An 18219-nucleotide genomic window follows, 5' to 3' on the forward strand; every position below is an offset into this window, starting at 1 on the left:
AGAAGTTCTCTATTTTCGAGCTGCTACCCCCTACTTCTTCACGTGGTGGTAGTCAGTCACTCAGTCGTGTCCGACTCTTGGGACCCCACGGACTGTAGTCCACCAGGCTTCTCTGTGCACGCGATTCTCGACAAGAATACTGGAGTGGGTCGCCATTTCCTTCTCCAACTTCTTTACGTGTCTCTTCATAGACACTGTTTTAAGTACTGCCCACACAGAGAGAGCTGATGCCAGGAATAACCTGAAAGCTAAAGTCACCTCAGCCAGTCAATCAAAGAGCGTTTCCAGTGTCTCCCTAAATATTCTCTCAATGGAATTTCCTTCTTTAGCTACTTACATTTCATGAGTCAGTGCCTCAGCTATTCACCTTTTTCAATATGTTTGTGACCAAAATTATTATTTGACACGAGAGCAGGTGAAAGACGGGCTTTTCCTCAGAGATTCTGGTTGTACATATGAGATGTACATATGAGAAACACCGCAGAAGGGAGAGGGTCACAAACGGAGGCGTGGAGAAGCCCTCTCTGGAGAAGCCCTCCCTCGAGGAGCAGCCCTCCCTGGAGGAGCAGCCCTCCCTGGAGGAGATGCCCTCCGTGGAGGAGACGCCGTCACTGAAGCAGCAGCCCTCCCGGGAGGAGACGCCCTCACTGGGGGAGACGCCCTCCATGGAGGAGCAGCCCTCCCTGCAGGAGCAGCCCTCCCTGGAAGAGACGCCGTCAGTGGAGCAGCAGCCCTCCCGGGGAGTACCGAGAGGCAGTTCAGCAGCCAGCACGTGGCCGGCCGGCGCCGGGGAGTCTGCGCGTGCGCCGTCCCCGCCCGCGCGCGGCTCTCGAGCAGGCGCAGGAGGGCCCAGGGCCCGCGCAGCTACCGTTGGAGCCCCGCGCCGCCTGCGGAGCCTGAGGGCCGGCGGGGTCCCGGGCCCCTCCATCTTCGCAGGATGCCGACTCGGAGGGGTCTGCGGACCTGGCGCTGAGGGCGCGGCTGGCGGAGACCCGCCCGCAGAGCCGGGCCAGGGCGCTGGCGGGAGGACCCGTCTGGACGGCCGCTCCGGAGCAGGGTGGCCTGGGCCGCGCCGGCCGGGCGAAAGGACCGTGAGCACGGGCAATGCGGGGTAATGAGGCCGCCCTGCTTCTGAGCCGGTCCCGCGTCAAAGGCCCGCGTTAAAGGCCCGGAGAGGCCGGGGCGGGCGTTAAAGGCCCCGCGTTAAAGGCCGGGGACGGGCGTTAAAGGCCCCGCGTCAAAGGCCCGCGGCGGCCGGGGCGGGCGTTAAAGGCCCCGCGTTAAAGGCCGGGGCGGGCGTTAAAGGCCCCGCGTTAAAGGCCGGGGGCAGTCGTCCGCGCCGCCCCTCGCGTGTCCGCTCCCCGCCGTCTGGTCCGCGGCGCACGCCCTCCGCGCCCGCAGGGCCCGTCTCTGCTTCGTCCGTTTCACTGTAGCCGCTTTACGACGTGTGTCAGGTTCACGTGAAGGAGCCACTGCCCTTCGTGCCCTTTGCTGGAACGTGACTCCGCTTCCTCTGTTTTGTGTGCGGTGGCAGCTGTCTGTCCGTCCTGCACTCCTCACCTAACCTTCTCGCGCCCTTTCCCCCCGCCCCCATGTCTGTGACTTTGTTTTGTAAATAAGTTGATTTGTGTTATTTTCTTTAAGATTCCCCTGCTGCTGCTGCTAAGTCACTTCAGTCGTATCCGATTCTTTGTGACCCCATAGACGGCAGCCCACCAGGCTCCCCCGTCCCTGGGATTCTCCAGGCAAGAACACTGGAGTGGGTTGCCATTTCCTTCTCCAATGTGTGAAAGTGAAAAGTGAAAGCGAAGTCACTCGGTCGTGTCCGACTCGTAGCGACCCTATGGACTGCAGCCTACCAGGCTCCTCCGTCCATGGGATTTGAAGTGATATATATGTCTTTCTTTATCTGACTTGCTTAACTTAGACCGGTAATCTCTAGGGCTTCCATGTTGCTGAAGATGCATTTTATTATTATTTTTATGGGTGAGTACTATTCCACTGCATATATATACATATATATGTGTGTGTATAACATCTTCTTTATCCATTTTTTTGTTGATGAACACTTAGATTGTTTCCATGTCTTGGCTACTGTAAATAGTGCTGCTATGAACATCTTTATGCATTAGTTTTTTCTCCAGATACATGCCAAGGAATGGGATTGCTGGATCATATGATATCTCTGTTCTTAGTTTTTTAAGGGAAGTTTAGACTGTTCTAATAGTGGCTGCACCAGTTTACATTCCCACCAACAGTGTAACAGGGCTCCCTCTGGAACTGAGTTTCTCCACACCCTCTCCAACATCTATTATTTGTAGATTTTTTGATGATGGTCATTCTGACTGGAAGGAGGTGATTAATATCTCATTGTAGCTTATTTAATAAAGTCTGCAGGACTGGCCCTGGACAGACAGCAATGAATTCCTGGACTTCTGGGAGCTCACACTGACCTTGGGAACCAGTCCTGAAAATCAAAAGTGAAGACTACACGGTGATAGGAAGTATGCACAGAATGTTAGGGAATCAAGAAGAAGATTATCTTAACAGACTCATGAAGCAGAGGAGGCTTCCCAGAGAATATTGCTGCCACCACTGTTAGGGCTCAAACTAAGGGAGTGGCCAGGATGAGGCTGAGAAGGTGGGCAGAGAGCAATTCATGAAGAGCTGTATGAGCCCTGCCAAAGAATTTGAACTTTCTTCTGAAGACCGTTAGGAGGTGCAGCCCTGCTCAAGGCACTGAAGATGGAGAAATGGTTTCACCACATGAGCTCTCTGTAACTGTTCCAGAATCTCTGTGTAGCACTCATTTAAGGGGTGAGGATGGGGTTGAGAATAATGGCTAGGGGCTTTCCCATAGCTGCTGTTTGGTGATGGGTCACCAGAAGACTGAAATGAATAAGTCATTAATTTGCTCTTTATATTCTGCTTTTAGTTTTTGACTGGGTTCTAGAGTAACCACATATCGAATTTTTTCTTTAATTTCTAACCATCATGTATTGCAGGACTACATTGCAGCATTTCTTACCCCTTCCTTCGGTCAGTTAAGCTGAGGATGTTTAACACACGTAATGTTTTTCTTGGTATTTTAATGAATCCTTCATTTGGAGTGGTTTTGGCGGGACCTGATTGTAGTTATAATGATGCTAAATGTTCTGTTCCCCGAGTCACTCACGGTGCTTCCACTGTGAGCTGAGAAAAGACTTTTTTCTATACAGTCAAAAAGGATTCCTATTTTTATTACCTTTCTTTTATCTAAAATGTGGCAAATAACAGCAGTCTAGATATGACTTTTCATTACTCTATACATGAATTCTATAATTCTTTGTCTTTAAGCATGATAGTGATTGATCTTCATTGCCTATAGGCCTATACTCTTTAACATTTCTCAAAAGTGACATTTTAATATATAAAGCTTAGTAGCCGTAATTCACTTATTAAAATATTATTTTCTCTATTTGCTCTCAGAGTTCTTGTATTCTTACCTAGCTTTTTCTGTTTCTGTACTTTATAGAATTAAGAGACATTCAGGAAATCAAATTTAGAAACCAGAGTTTCATTAAAATAATCAATTCATGAGGTTTTAAGGGTACAGGGAATGACAGATCATTTAATCAAGCTCTTCTTTCATTTCTGGAAGGTCCAAGGAAAGTTTTGAGATCATCTGTTAGGTGATCACCTGAGTGGCTAAGTGACATAACTCATGTTTTTGACCTAAGTATGCCATGTTAGAAGATATTAAGCAGTGTTATTCCAGATGTTCAAGTGGGTGAAATCTCAGAAGGAGATGCATTTAGCCAGGTTTTTAATGTTCATATGAGTAAGAAAGTGATTTAAGCACAAGGGGAAGCTGCAGGAATAATAGTAAGAGCGTTTAGGATTGTGGAAGCAACTTTAATCAGTTGTCTGATGGAAGAAATATCCATCTTATAGAAATAAGAACTAGGTAGCAAATATATGTCAGAGAAAATAGTCACAAGCCCATGATGAATTTAAGTCCAAGAATTTGGTTATAAAAATTCAAACATGGCATTATGAGTTACATTCAATTTATTATGAATTGCAAATGAACTATTAAAAGCTTTACTAAGATCCTCTAGTACTCGTCCTATTCCCTGCTGCTGCTAAGTCGCTTCAGTCATGTCCGATTCTGTGCAACCCCATAGACGGCAGCCCACCAGGCTCCCCCGTCCCTGGGATTCTCTAGGCAAGATCACTGGAGTGGGTTGCCATTTCCTTCTCCAATGCATGGAAGTAAGAAGTGAAAGTGAAGTCGCTCAGTCAAGTCCAACTCTCAGCAACCCCATGGACTGCAGCCTACCAGACTCCTCTGTCCATGGGATTGTCCAGGCAATAGTACTGGAGTGGGTGGTCATTGCCTTCTCCAGTCCTATTCCCTAAGGTTTTCTTTATACTTCATAATCCAGAGATGCTGTTCACCACTCAGAAAAAATATGTGTAATATTTTATATATCAAAATTTTTAGTCAAAGGGAGGCTTTTCAATTCTGGAGACCTAACTCAAAACAGGTGAATGCAAATTCCTTCTAAAAAAGCAAGGAGAGAAGAAAGTGATTGCTTCAGAGTTTGGGAAAGTAATTGCAAAACAGTAAGAAAAGAAGTGACCTTAAGTATTTTCTTTTGAGCAAAGTTTGTATTTGTGTTTTGTACTGTTTTGTAGAAATTTCCTACTAGAGATATCACCAGAGATTAGAGACATAATCATCTAGAGGAAATGCTGGTAGTATGGCTGTATGTGCATGTTGTTCAAAAGTCTCTGCAGCAGATTCTCTTGTTGTAGCGGTAAGTAAGACTTACTTTAACTAAATTCAAGATCATGCACTATTTCTATTTAGTAATGGTGAAGAATCTGCCTGCAATGCAGAAGACCAAAATCTCAAGGATTTGAGATCTAGTAAAGGATTTTCTCCCAGTCAAATCCTAAGAATCTTTGAAAATGATGTTCTTCCAAATCTGATGCAGAGGAAACCTTGAAGTCTGACTGTAAATGCATAAGATTGTTATCCCCCAAAAGTGGGTTTTCTATGCAAAAATTTTTCTCTAAAACACATCTTTAATATTAATCAGTTGCATTTATGTGCTTCATAGATCACTTGCTTTACAAAGAAACAAAGAACTGAAACTACCAAACTTAAAACATTAAATAGCTTCCTATTAATATTAGGAATATTAGCTCCTTTAACATTAACCAGCTGCATTATGTGTTTCCTAGATCACGTGCTTTGCAAAGAACTGAAACGACCAAACTTAAAACATAAAATAGCTTCCTATTAAAGTTTATATGGAAGTGAAAGTTTATATGAAAGTGAAAATAGTGTAGCCTCTGAAATTTTTAAAGAGTGATTAAAAATGTGATTTAGTATTTGAAATATTAAGTTTACATATAAATTCAGAAATTTACTGGTACATATTTACTAGGATTATAATGCCTTTTTACAAACTGAAGTTGAGTAATAATTCTCCCCGACCTTAACCTATCCCCTATCCAACAGAAAAACCTTGGGCAAGTAAGTCTGCTTTGGGTATTCTTTGTATCTCTGTGTTGACTCTACCTCATCTCAGCATGCTTCTGAAAAAGATCCATATCAAGTGTGCCTTGAATGAAAAGAAGTACCCTCAGTATTCTCCTGACATGTCATTACTTGATAGAGAGGATATCCAGCAGTAGAGTCAGATTGTCATCTTTCTTATGGGAGAATTCACCAGAATTCCTATTGAACAGTCTGATGCTCCAAGTATGGCTCATTCCTGTTGGGTAAACCTCAGTACTTCCTGGTTAGGGCCCTCTTTTTAGACTAACCAATCCAGGAATTTCATGGTTACAGGCATTTCTATTTCATTACCATCTTTTGTAAAAACTTTGATTTTTTTTTATAGTTAACACTTATTGGAATTGTTATAAATTACATGGTTTCAATACTAATGGCATTCTCTTCCCATAGGCTATCCAGATTATGATTGGCATCTTTTGTGTTTTCATGTGGTATCTCCTAATGATTTTATATATGGGACAAATTAAAGGAGTCTTTGGGACATACGAACCTATAACTTACAAAACAGGATGTTCTTTGTGGGGAATTATTGTGAGTAGAATACATTTTTTATTTAATCATTCAGTAAATAATATTAATGCCACTAGCAGAACATAGGAAGAGTTTCTGAAGTTTTCAGGAGAGTTAAGTAAGTAAATCCCACATTGATAACTCCAAGTCAGATCCCCCTTTTTTTTTCACCAGTGCTGTTATAAGAGATATTGTTCTAGGACTGCATGTGCGATGACAGCCATAGGCTGGATTGTCCTTAGATGTGTTAACATATCTGTACAGTTACAGAATTGTAAGCATAATCTCCCATTAGTGTGGTTAATTTTCATGTTGGGGGCTTTGCCTTAAGGTCCTCACACAATGAGTCTATATTCACACATTTTTTTAAATTTGTCATCACCTGCACTCTTCTGTGGTTTCCTATAGCCATAAAGTAATAGGAAAGTCTGGAGAGTGTGACATCCTGGAAGTCAAATAAACAAATAGGGAAAGACCAAATATATTAATTCTGTTATGTTGTCCAATCAGAGAAGGGCTGAGAATTGACCATTGGATTTAGCGATATGAAGGCCAATGATAAGCTTGAGAAATAGTTTCAGTGGAAGGTGGGGCAAAAGCCTAACTGGAATTGATGTAAAAAATAATGAAAGGAGAGGAATTAGAGACAGCAAATATAGACAGTTAGTTTAAGGGTTTCGGTGTAATGTGGTGTAGAGTAATGAGGCTCTTGAGGGAAGCTTGAGTCAGGGGAGGGTTAGCCGACCTGCTTCAGTGAGTTGTCCCGTGTCTTTTGCTGAGGGAGCCGAACCAGAAGAAAGTTGGTGATACGTGAGGTAAGTGACGGGGAGATTATTAGAATCATGGACTTACACATAAGAAACGAGTGCCTTTTAATCCACAAACAGGAGCAGAGATAGTTCTCCTCTAGCAGTGGTTCTCAGCTAGAGTTGATGTTTCCCCTCAGAGGACATTTGGTGGTAACATTTTTCGTTTTCATAGCTAAGGGGTATACATCCAGTGGGCAAATCAAGGATGCTGCTGAACATCCCTGAAAAGGACAGCCCCCAACAAAGGGTTATCCACCTTTAATGCAAATAGTGTCAAGGCAGGTAACAGGAAGGAAGGTAGAAGAACAGAGAAAAAGGACAGCTTTCAGGCCATTGGGTACTAGGAGCTTGTGGAACTTTCCTTCTGATGGCTTCAACTGTTTCAGTAAATTAGAAAGCAGGATCATGCTCTAAGAGTGTGAATGGAGAAGGGATTGGTTAGTTGAGGTGAGAGAAGAGAATGAGGAAATGGTCACCTGGGAAAAGTGAGAATGTGCATGGATTGTGGAAAAGTAGTCTGACTTCCGTGCGGCATTAAAGACTCAAGCTTTTGGAACATGATTACATAGTGAGATGCATCAAGATAGTTACGTACATCTGTCTCAGGTCATGTTCAGCCGCATGGGTGCAGGCATGTAATAAGAAGAACTGTGTTGAATCAAGATTTTGGCCTATTCAAGAATCCCAGGGAGGGGGGAGCCTGGTGGGCTTCCGTCTGTGGGGTCACACAGAGTCTGACAGGACTGAAGTGACTTAGCAGCAGCATAAACTGTGATCAAGAAAGGTACAGAGGAGTTGAGAATGTAAAAAAGTGACCATTTTTAATAGCTGGTCATAGAATTTAAACTGGTAAAGGAGAGAATGTAACAAAGAAGTAAGGGGCACAGATTATAGATCCACATGGGGTCAGTGGATTGTTGGAATCGTAAAACTGCAGGGCATGAGTTGGTGGACAAAGTGGGATAATTAACATGGAGATTTGAAAGGTGTTACTATTCCCAGGTGGCGCTAGTGGTAAAGAATCCACCTGCCAGTGTAAGGGATGCGGGTTGGATCACTGGTTTGGGAAGATCCTCTGGAGGAGGGCATGGCAACTCACTCCAGTATTCTTGGATTCTCCTGGAGAATCCCTATGGACAAAGGAGCCTAGCGGGCTGCAGTCCATGGGGTCGCAAAGAGCTGGACACGACTGAGTGACTAAGCACGCAGAAAGAAAAGGGTGACCAAGGTGGGGGATCAGTAGATGACTTCAGCCAGAAGGGACAGTGGGCGATAGCATCTGATGACATCTGACTCAAAGCTGGAGGAGAGAGCATGGTTGGAAGGAACAAGGGAACCGCTTACCCGTGCTCAGAACCGATGATGGAAGGGCAGTAGGAGCTCAGATGCCACCATTTGATAGGGTTGTAAAGGAGCAAGCCGCCTTGAGGAGAGCCTCTGCTTTTGTGTGTTGGCTTACAGATGTCAAAGCATTGCTTTGGAAAACAGTAGGAGAAAAACAGTGAATTTGCAGGTAAAATCCAGATAAATGATTGCTGTCCTTCAGTGTTTCTAATCATCATGTTTTAAAAAATCGTAGTTATCACCTATATTAAGTTATCTAAAATTTCAATTAAGTATAGTTTAATTCAAAATTTCTCATTTAGGTCATAAACTTTGAAAGGCCTTTGGTAAAGCACATCGTTTGGTAATCTAGTTAGCACTAGTTTAAAATTCACAAGGGGTTTTCACTTTGTATTCTGAACTAGTTGTTACCTGTACTTTGTCTTCTTGGAAATCTGAATTTTGCTACAGAATGAAGTGCTGAGTATGTGCACTTAAGTGATCCTCCAGTAGTTAGTAAACCTCAAGTGTGGGCTTCCTGTATATGGGGTATAGGATGAATACTGTTTTTCTACAAATTAACCTTTAACTTAGATCTTTGTCAAAGTCATTAAAACAGATAAGACAAAAGGAATATTTCAAAGGGATTGTGCAGCCCACTTTCAAACAATATGGCATAACTTTACACTCCTGGGAAATAGACAAAGTGGCCTGGTATGAAATAATGGAAATTATTTTTAGAAAATAAAGGCAAAAATAGGAATAACATCTGTTACCTTAATAATGGCTACAATCTCAGATATATTTTGTACAAACACAAGTTGGAATATAGATTCATGGACTACTTTTTCACATCTGATATATACACAGTAATCGTAACCAGTAATAGCGTCTCAGTCAGAAGTGCAGCATGAGGAGTAAGAACTGAATGAGTTTAGAAAGCATGTGCAGATGCAAGCAGACATGGTCCCTGACTCAGGACGGCAGGTTCTACGTCCCACCGCCTGGGTTACGCACATTTCCCCTATACGTTTCCTCAGGACGGCATGTTCTACGTCCCACTGTCTGGGTTATGCACACATCCCCTATACGTTTCCTCAGGACGGCACGTTCTACGTCCCACCGTCTGGGTTACGCACATTTCCCCTATACGTTTCCTCAGGACGGCACGTTCTACGTCCCACCGCCTGGGTTATGCACATTTCCCCTATACGTTTCCTCAGGACGGCACGTTCTACGTCCCACCGCCTGGGTTACGCACACATCCCCTATACGTTTCCCCAGGACGGCACGTTCTACGTCCCACCGTCTGGGTTACGCACATTTCCCCTATACGTTTCTTCATTACTGTAGATGCAAACGTGCCCTAACTCCTTCTCCTGAAACTTATTTATATTATTCTACTCTGACTATTCTAAAAATCATTGACTTAGAAGAGCGCATTGTTTAAAATATATTTTAAGTTTTCTGAGCATTATCAATGAGTATTTATAAATATATGTTTTTATATTCAGTTTATCACTTCAGGAGTCTCCATAATAAGAGTAACAAGGCATCCATCTCACCGCCAGGTAAGTTAAAATGTTTAGTGTACCCTAGAAATCACTTGTCACAAAGCTAAGTAGGTTTTAATGAAAACATAGTGGGCATCTAAACAATAAAGGAATCTACCCTATCTGTAAAATAAATGAAGGAGTTAAATGAAAATCTAGGACATATAATTTAATGTAGACAGATATGCTATATTAGAGTCATATTATATAAAGGTTTCTAAGTTTAAATATAGAGGATTTTGTTTTTTTGATTTGGTGTTGCACCTTTTTTTAACCTTATATGAATTGTACTGTTAGAAAAAAAATTAATAGAACTCAATGAGTTTATAAATAGACATAATACTGTTGTAAAACTTCATTTTCCTAACTCTAATTTGGGAACACAACTGTATCTTGTAACAAAATAGAAAATATTTTCAAAATAAAGATCCATTTATATTATAGGTAGAAAGATATTGGGAAGGAAAATAATCTTAGAATCTCAGAGCTAAAAGATACCTTGCTGCTGCTGCTGCTAAGTCACTTCAGTCGTGTCCAACTCTGTGCGACCCCATGGACGGCAGCCCACCAGGCTCCCTCATCCCTGGGATTCTCCAGGCAAGAACACTGGAGTGGGTTGCCATTTCCTTCTCCAATGTGTGAAAGTGAAAAGTGAAAGTGAAGTCGCTCAGTCGTGTCCGACCCTTAGTGACCCCACGGACTGCAGCCTACCAGGCTCCTCCATCCATGGGATTTTCTAGGCAAGAGTACTGGAGTGGCTTGCCATTGCCTTTTCCGGAAAGATACCTTAGAGATGAATTAATCTACTCTTGTGATTGTAGAGATAAAAAACTAATATCTGAACATGTTGATGGATTTCCATAGAGAATTAAAACCCTGGATTAAAATTCATTGAATCTTATTCGGCCTGTTTCTACAAGCAGTTATTTTTCATCTTTTTTCTCTTTTTTTCTTTTTGATGTGGAACTCCTTTTGTTCAAATCATATATTATAACGCTTTCTTCCAAATGACTCAGAAGATTATAAAATATAATATTTTTGAGCCCAAATGGAAGATTTACGCTTATTAGTATGAAGATGTTTTGATATTTACTCCAAATTAATCAGGTTTCATATAAACCAGAGAAGGGTTTCACTCTAATGGCAAGCATACCAACACTTCTAAAGCTTCAGAAGCTAGATCAAAGTTTTAACTAGATTTCCTTTTTCAGTAATACAAACTATTTAACAAAATTGTTTATTCTGAGTATAATAAATTTACTCTATATCTTCTTTTTAGCTTACCTGTGCTATGCTTATGAACATCTTAAGCATAATTGTCACAATTATTTCAATGGTCCTAACAGTAGTTGAGTTGTCTACTTTTGAGTCTGTATCATACAGGAATTACGGACAAGCGGTAAGTGACCAATTCTGTGGGAACATCTTAATTTCAAAATTATTCTTTTCAGAGGTTTTAAGACCTTCGGTTCCGTTCCGTCGCTCAGTCGTGTCCGACTCTACGTGACCCCGTGGATTGTAGCCTACCAGGCTTCTCCGTCCATGGGATTCTCCAGGCAAGAATACTGGAGTGGGTTACCATTTCCTTCTCCAGGGGATCTTCCCGACCCAGGGATCGAACCCAGGTCTCCCGCATTGGGGGCAGACGCTTTAACCTCTGAGCCACCAGGGAAGCCCTTAGGAGGTAAAATAAAGCTTTAATTCATATCCATGAAATTCTTTGATTTAGTAGTAAGCTCTCGACTGAAAGTCTTAATTAAAAAATTACTCTAAACATAATTTTTTGTAAATACTAGCGCAAAGAGTCGGACACGACTGAGCGACTGAACTGAACTGAACTGAATGGGATGTTTGAATTCCTGACATGCCCAATGAAAATTAAGTAAAAATTTTGAGACTTAAGTGATATACACACACACACGTGTTAGGATGTTTCTCTTAAAGAAGAAAAGTATAATCCAAGACTTAAAACCTTTCCCAAAATCAGCAAAAGAATTCTGCTATTGATGCATATTGTTGGAATTGTATAAAGCTACTCATTTCTAGTTTAATGTAGATATTTTTATTTATAGTCTGTTTTTTGTATCTTACATGAATTTTACTTTAGGCCCTCAAATGCCAAATGTGCATGAATCTGCATTGCTTCCATTTAATTAACTGTCTCATCACATACTTTGTACTAGAGAAATAACCGTATAAAGAGTCGGACACGACTGAGCAACTGAACTGAACTGAACATTCTCCAATGAATGTGAATATCTTTACTGATACTATAATAGATTTATTTCAGTTGTGTTGACTTTAGATTCAGAATCACAGAGTATTAGTGCTGCAAAAGACTTTAGTAATAATCATAGAAATATTCTATTTAAAATGAGAACATTGGAGTGGAGCTCCTTTGTAATTTAACAATGGGACAAAACAGATAACAATTTGGAAATTTTAATTTAAGATAATCTGAGTAGAAGGCTCATTACAGATAAGGGATAAACTTCCTCCTCCCCAATATACCCTCTCTCCATACCCGCAGTATATCGTCAAGGAAGAATGGAGGAATCAGGTGAAAGAATCCAAACATGGAATACAAAAGTCTCGAAGACAGTGAGACAGTGAGAGGAGACACAGTAACACCTCCACGTAGATTGTCAGTCAAGCGTGCATTAGATTTCCCCTGAAAACTGTAAGGAAATTTCCACTGGCCCGGGAAATCCAAACGTATGAATCTTCCATTCTAACTTCAGGGGCAGAGATGGGGCAGGGATAGAATTGGTAAGTGTAGGATTGTTTCGGGTTATTTCAACTTACGCCTCCTACTCATAAGCTTAAATCTTAGTTTAAGATATGGCATAATTGCCAAGACTAAGAGAATCCGCCTTCAATACTGGAGACCTGGGTTCGATCCCTGGGTTGGGAAGATCCCCTGGAGAAGGGAACGGCTACCCACTCCAGTGTTCTGGCCTGGAGAATTCCATGGACTGTATAGTCCATGGGGTTGAAAGGAATCGGACACGATGAGTGACTTTCACTCACTCACTCACTACCATTTGCGAACAATATTACAAACTGTTGTATACCGAATTTATCTGACATGAACTCAATACTAATGATCAGTTTCACAATCTCCCAAACATAAAAATTTCAATTTTATTTGCTGTGATTAATTACACAAAATGAACTTATATACAGTATCTTTTCCTAGAAGCATTATAGAATTATATACCTACATTTTCATGGAAAAGAAATGCAAAAAAGCAAAATGGCTGTCTGAGGAGGCCTTACAAATAGCTGTGAAAAGAAGAGAAGTGAAAAGCAGAGGAGAAAAGGAAAAATATAAGCATCTGAGTGCACAGTTCCAAAGAATAGCAAGGAGAGATAAGAAAGCCTTCCTCAACGATCAATGCGAAGAAATAGAGGAAAACAATAGAATGGGAAAGACTAGAGATCTCTCCTAGAAAATTAGAGATACCAAGGCAACATTTCATACAAAGATGGGCTCGATAAAGGACAGAAATGGTATGGACCCAACAGAAGAAGAAGATATTAAGAAGAGGTGGCAAGAATACACAGAAGAACTGTACAAAAAAAGATCTTCATGACCCAGATAATCACGATGGTGTGATCACTCACCTAGAGCCAGACATCCTGGAATGTGAAGTCAAGTGGGCCTTAGAAAGCATCACTATGAACAAAGCTAGTGGAGGTGATGGAATTCCAGTTGAACTATTTCAAATCCTAAAAGATGATGCTGTGAAAGTGCTGCATTCAATATGCCGGCAAATTTGGAAAACTCAGCAGTGGCCACAGGACTGGAAAAGGTCAGTTTTCATTCCAATCCCAAAGAAAGGGAATGCCAAAGAATGCTCAAACTACCGCACAATTGCACTCATCTCACACGCTACTAAAGGAATGCTCAAAATTCTTCAAGCCAGGCTTCAGCAATATGTGAACCGTGAGCTTCCAGATGTTCAAGCTGGTTTTAAGAAAAGGCAGAGGAACCAGAGATAAAATTGCCAACATCCACTGGCTCTTCGAAAAAGCAAGAGACTTCTAGAAACACATCTGTTTCTGCTTTATTGACTATGCCAAAGCCTTTGACTGTGTGGATCACAATAAACTGTGGAAAATTCTTCAAGAGATGGGAATACCAGACCACATGACCTGCCTCTTGAGAAACCTATATGCAGGTCAGGAAGAAACAGTTAGAACTGGACATGGAACAACAGACTGGTTCCAAATAGGAAAAGGAGTACATCAAGGCTGTATATTGTCACCCTGCTTATTTAACTTATATGCATGAGAAACACTGGGCTGGAAGAAGCTCAAGCTGGAATTAAGATTGCTGGGAGAAATATCAATAACCTCAGATATGCAGATGACACCACCCTTATGGCAGAAAGTGAAGAGGAACTAAAAAGTCTCTTGATGAAAGGGAAAGAGGAGAGTGAAAAGTTGGCTTAAAGTTCAACATTCAGAAAACTAAGATCATGGCATCCGGTGCCATCACTTCATGGTAAATAGATGGGGAAACAGTGGAAACAGTGTCAGACTTTATTTTTTGGGGTTCCAAAATCACTGCAGATGGTGATTGCAGCCAGGAAATTAAAAGACACTTACTCCTTGGAAGAAAGTCATGACTAACCTAGACAGCATATTAAAAAGCAGAGATACTACTTTGCCAACAAAGGTCCATCTAGTCAAGGGTATGGTTTTTCCAGTAGTCATGTACAGATGTAAGAGTTGGACTATAAAGAAAGCTGAGCGCCAAAGAATTGATGCTTTTGAACTGTGTTGTTGGAGAAGACCCTTGAGAGTCCATTGGACTGCAAGGAGATCCAACCAGTCCATCCTAATGGAGATCAGTCCTGGGTGTTCATTGGAAGGACAGATGTTGAAGTTGAAATTCCAATACTTTGGCCACCTATGCGAAGAGCTGACTCATTTGAAAAGACCCTGACTCTGGGAAAGATTGAAGGCAGGAGGAGATGGGGACAACGGAGGATGAGATTGTTGGATGGAATCACCGACTCACTGGACATGGATTTGGGTGGACTCCGGAAGTTGGTGATGGTAAGGGAGGCCTGGCATGCCGTGGTTCATGGGGTCCCAAAGACTTGGACACAACTGAGTGACTGAATTGAACTGAACTGAACTGAACATTTTCTAAGGCAGCCAACATTTCACAAGATTTTCTAAATGCCAGCTCTTCTCACATAAACCAGTGGCTTGACTAGGTTCACACATTCAACAAGTTATCAGTGTTCTCATGTAGGTTCAGCTGTCCCCAAAAGTTCATGCCTCTGAAAAATACTTCTTGTACGATAAATCCAAAACCAATAAACTGCCTTTATTCAGAGACTGCCTCTCATACTCACTGTGTGTAACCCCTTGAACAAGTTTAACTTCCCTGTTCCTTGATGTGTGAGTGGAGAAAATGCTATCACATACCTGTTAGTTAACTGCTCAGTCTCCCCCAGACGCCAAGCCTGTTGTTCTAATGTTCTAATGACTTTTCTAAACTTGGATTTGTTTCTGTTGCCATCATCTCAAACTCTTCATACATAAAATTGAAAATATTTTTCTCCTCAAAAATACTGTATTGCAAGACTCCCTTATTTTGATATCCTAGTGTCAGAACCTTAAAATAAACCTCACCCGTAGCTTTACACTGTCTTCCCAGTTACCAACTACTGTGTATCATTTACTTAAATTTTTATTAATTAATGATCACTTGGTTGAGACAAGAAATACAACCCAAATTGACTTCCAGAAAAGGGACACTTACTGACTTAAGCTGAATTTAGAGGCTTAAATCATATGTTGAGAACTCAGTTATGCTTCCTGTTGTTTTTCTCAGATACACAACTTTCCACTTTTAGAAGACTTTGTCTGAAATTAAGAAGTGAGGGCAAAATTACTTTCTACAGTCTTGCCAGCTAATAGGTTACAAGTACTTTCCAGCTAAAATGCTATGACTATGTTTCTGTCAATAAAATTAGAATTCTTTACTTTGCTATTTCAAACCCACTACAGCCTCTTCTTTATTTTCCTGTTAATATCATCTTTAATGAACACTTTACTTCTGTTAAACTTGTTTTATAATTTTCTCAAAAAATGTTATGTTCATTCTTGCATTTAGTTTTTGCTCACATTATCAAAATGTAGGTCATATGATATATAGTTTGGGTTTATTTTTTAATGTCTCCATTTGTTAATTATTTTTGTCCCAATTTATGTTATTAAATTCTGTCTTAAACAAAATAGGTTACAGATAAACAAGTGAATTAGAGTTGCAGGGGCTACTGCTTTCCTCCATTTTCCTTGTCCTTATTTCAGATGCCCTCACTCTTTATGAAGCCTTACTAGATGTGAATGACTTTAAGATGAGTCTCCTATCCCCTGTAATTACTGATCGAGTTTTTAGTCCATTTTGACATCTTTAACCTTATCATATATAACCTTATATTATCCTTCTGTATTTTCTGTTGGAATATAAACTGAGAAATCAGGAATTTTGTCATTTCATTCTTACCATCTAACGGCTGCTACCCAGTAATTTCTTGCATATAAAAGGTATTAAATAAACCCAGAAAAAGCGAAGGGGAAAGGTGAAGGAATTGAAGGAGAGAGAATTGTGACGTTATTTTATCTAGATCGGTATTTCATTCTTGTCTTTTCACAGCCAGCACAAGCACTATGTTTATTTTCAGGCTTAGTACCAAATCATTCATCCTCATATGTAGCCGAAAGTATCTTTCCAGTAGCAACAAAAGGGATCTGCTCTATTTATCTCAGAAATCACAGTCACCTTATACTTCTAAGTGAAATGTTCTCTTTTTGAATTTACTCATTCTTCTATCTATGGGAAAGACTGAAGGCAGGAGGAGAAGGGGATGACAGAGGATGAGATAGTTGGATGGCATCACTGACTCGATGGACATGATTTTGGGCAAGGTCTGGGAGTTGGTGATGGGTAGGGAAGCCTGACATGCTGCAGTCCATGGGGTCGCAAAGAATCAGACATGATTGAGCAGCTGAACTGAACTGATTCTTCTGTCTGATACTCTAGAAATTTCTATGTGAGATTTTTTACACATATAAATTTAAGTGTTTGTAATAATAGCTGTTTTAGTAATGAGAATTGCTTGATGTTCAGTAAAATCTCTTGGTAGTCTTATCATTGGAGACATGCGCCACGTCTTGTTGACTGATGAGTTTGGATAGTGAGCTGTACCAAAGACTGTAGTGAATAGACTCAGAGTGAAGAGCTGCGAGAGTTGAGACAAGACTGCGGAGTGACGAAGATGAAGAATTAAAGCTGTGGGTGACTGGCCGGGGCAGCGAGAGCTGGGAGAGTGAACCGGACGCACAGGAGTAGGAACGCCTAGGGAAACCAGATAGTGAAAGAAGCTTGCTTATTCTGCTGTTTCCCTTCTTTTCCTTGACTGTCATATTAGGAGCTCCTTCTATGAACATATCTGCACTTACTAAAGATAATAATGCAAGTAAAGCCATTGCATCCACTAGGCTTTTCTGTGACTTGAGCAAAGTGCCAGTCTTGTGCTTCCTCTCTGCTTCTTGAGGTTTGCCCAGATTCTTAGCCAAGAAAACCACAAGAGGACGGAGCACTTCTCTGGTGCTGCGACTTGGCTCAAGACTAGATCTCACTGCAGATCTCTGCCCTTCCTACACATTTAAACACAGTTTTCAAGATCTGTTAGGTATCTTAAAACTTTAAACTTGAAGGAGACAAGACGGCAGAGGAGAAGGAACTTGAGCTCACTTCCTCTCAAAAGCACACCAAAATCACTACTGAACAACTATGGATAAAAAAAAGACTAATGCCTACTAAAAAAGATACTCTGCATCCAAAGACATACGGAAGAAACCTCAACTAGACAGTAGGAGGGGCATACTCATGATGTAATCAGAGCTCACACCTCCACGGTGAGCAGCCCACAGACTGGAGAATATATCACAAGTTCTCCACCGGAGTCAGAGCTCTAGGCCTCATATCAGGCTAACCAGCCTAGAGGAGGAGGAGCCCTCAGAGTATTTGGCTTTCAAGCCCAGCAGGGCTGCTTACAGGAGCTTCACTGGACTGGGGAAAACAGAGTCCTCTCTGGGGGGAACACGCAAGGCCTTGCAAGCACCAGGACCCAGGACAAAAGCAATGATTTCCTAGAAACCTGGGTCAGACCTACATGCTGGTCTTAACAGGTCTCCTAGGGAAGCAAGGAGTAGCTGTTCCCTCAGGTCATAAAAGTGGGTGGCAGACATCTCGAAGTGTTCATCTGTATGAACTCTCCTTGAGGCAGACATCTTGCTTGGGTCTTTAGCACCAAGACCTGGCCCCACTAAACAGCCTGTAGGCTCCAGTGCTGGCAAACCTCTGGCCAAACAGCTAAGTAGGCTGACACATAATCCCAGGCTTCCTAAAGACATTCTGAGCCCG

The 18219-nt window shown here is 41.5% G+C and overlaps 1 protein-coding gene across 3 annotated transcripts in view; it reads left to right on the plus strand.

The window, feature by feature from the left end:
- The first annotated feature begins 854 nt into the window (after nt 1-854).
- MS4A13 (membrane spanning 4-domains A13) overlaps nt 855-18219 on the plus strand; it is a 44715-nt gene continuing 27350 nt past the window's right edge. The window contains exons 1-5 of one of the 3 annotated variants that reach the window (XM_055424203.2): nt 855-1111; nt 4681-4802; nt 5963-6103; nt 9729-9785; nt 11047-11166. In XM_055424203.2, coding sequence (XP_055280178.1) covers nt 4746-4802; nt 5963-6103; nt 9729-9785; nt 11047-11166 — 375 coding nt within the window. In that variant the 5' untranslated portion in view covers nt 855-1111; nt 4681-4745. Of the gene's footprint in view, nt 1112-1282; nt 4803-5962; nt 6104-9728; nt 9786-11046; nt 11167-18219 lie in introns of those variants that run through there. The other 2 variants (XM_055424202.2, XM_088843359.1) reach the window with 2 other exon arrangements.

Source organism: Moschus berezovskii, chromosome 14 (assembly GCF_049115385.1).
Source record: "Moschus berezovskii isolate FMDL1 chromosome 14, NW_MosBer_1.0, whole genome shotgun sequence".
NCBI classification, from domain to species: domain Eukaryota; kingdom Metazoa; phylum Chordata; class Mammalia; order Artiodactyla; family Moschidae; genus Moschus; species Moschus berezovskii.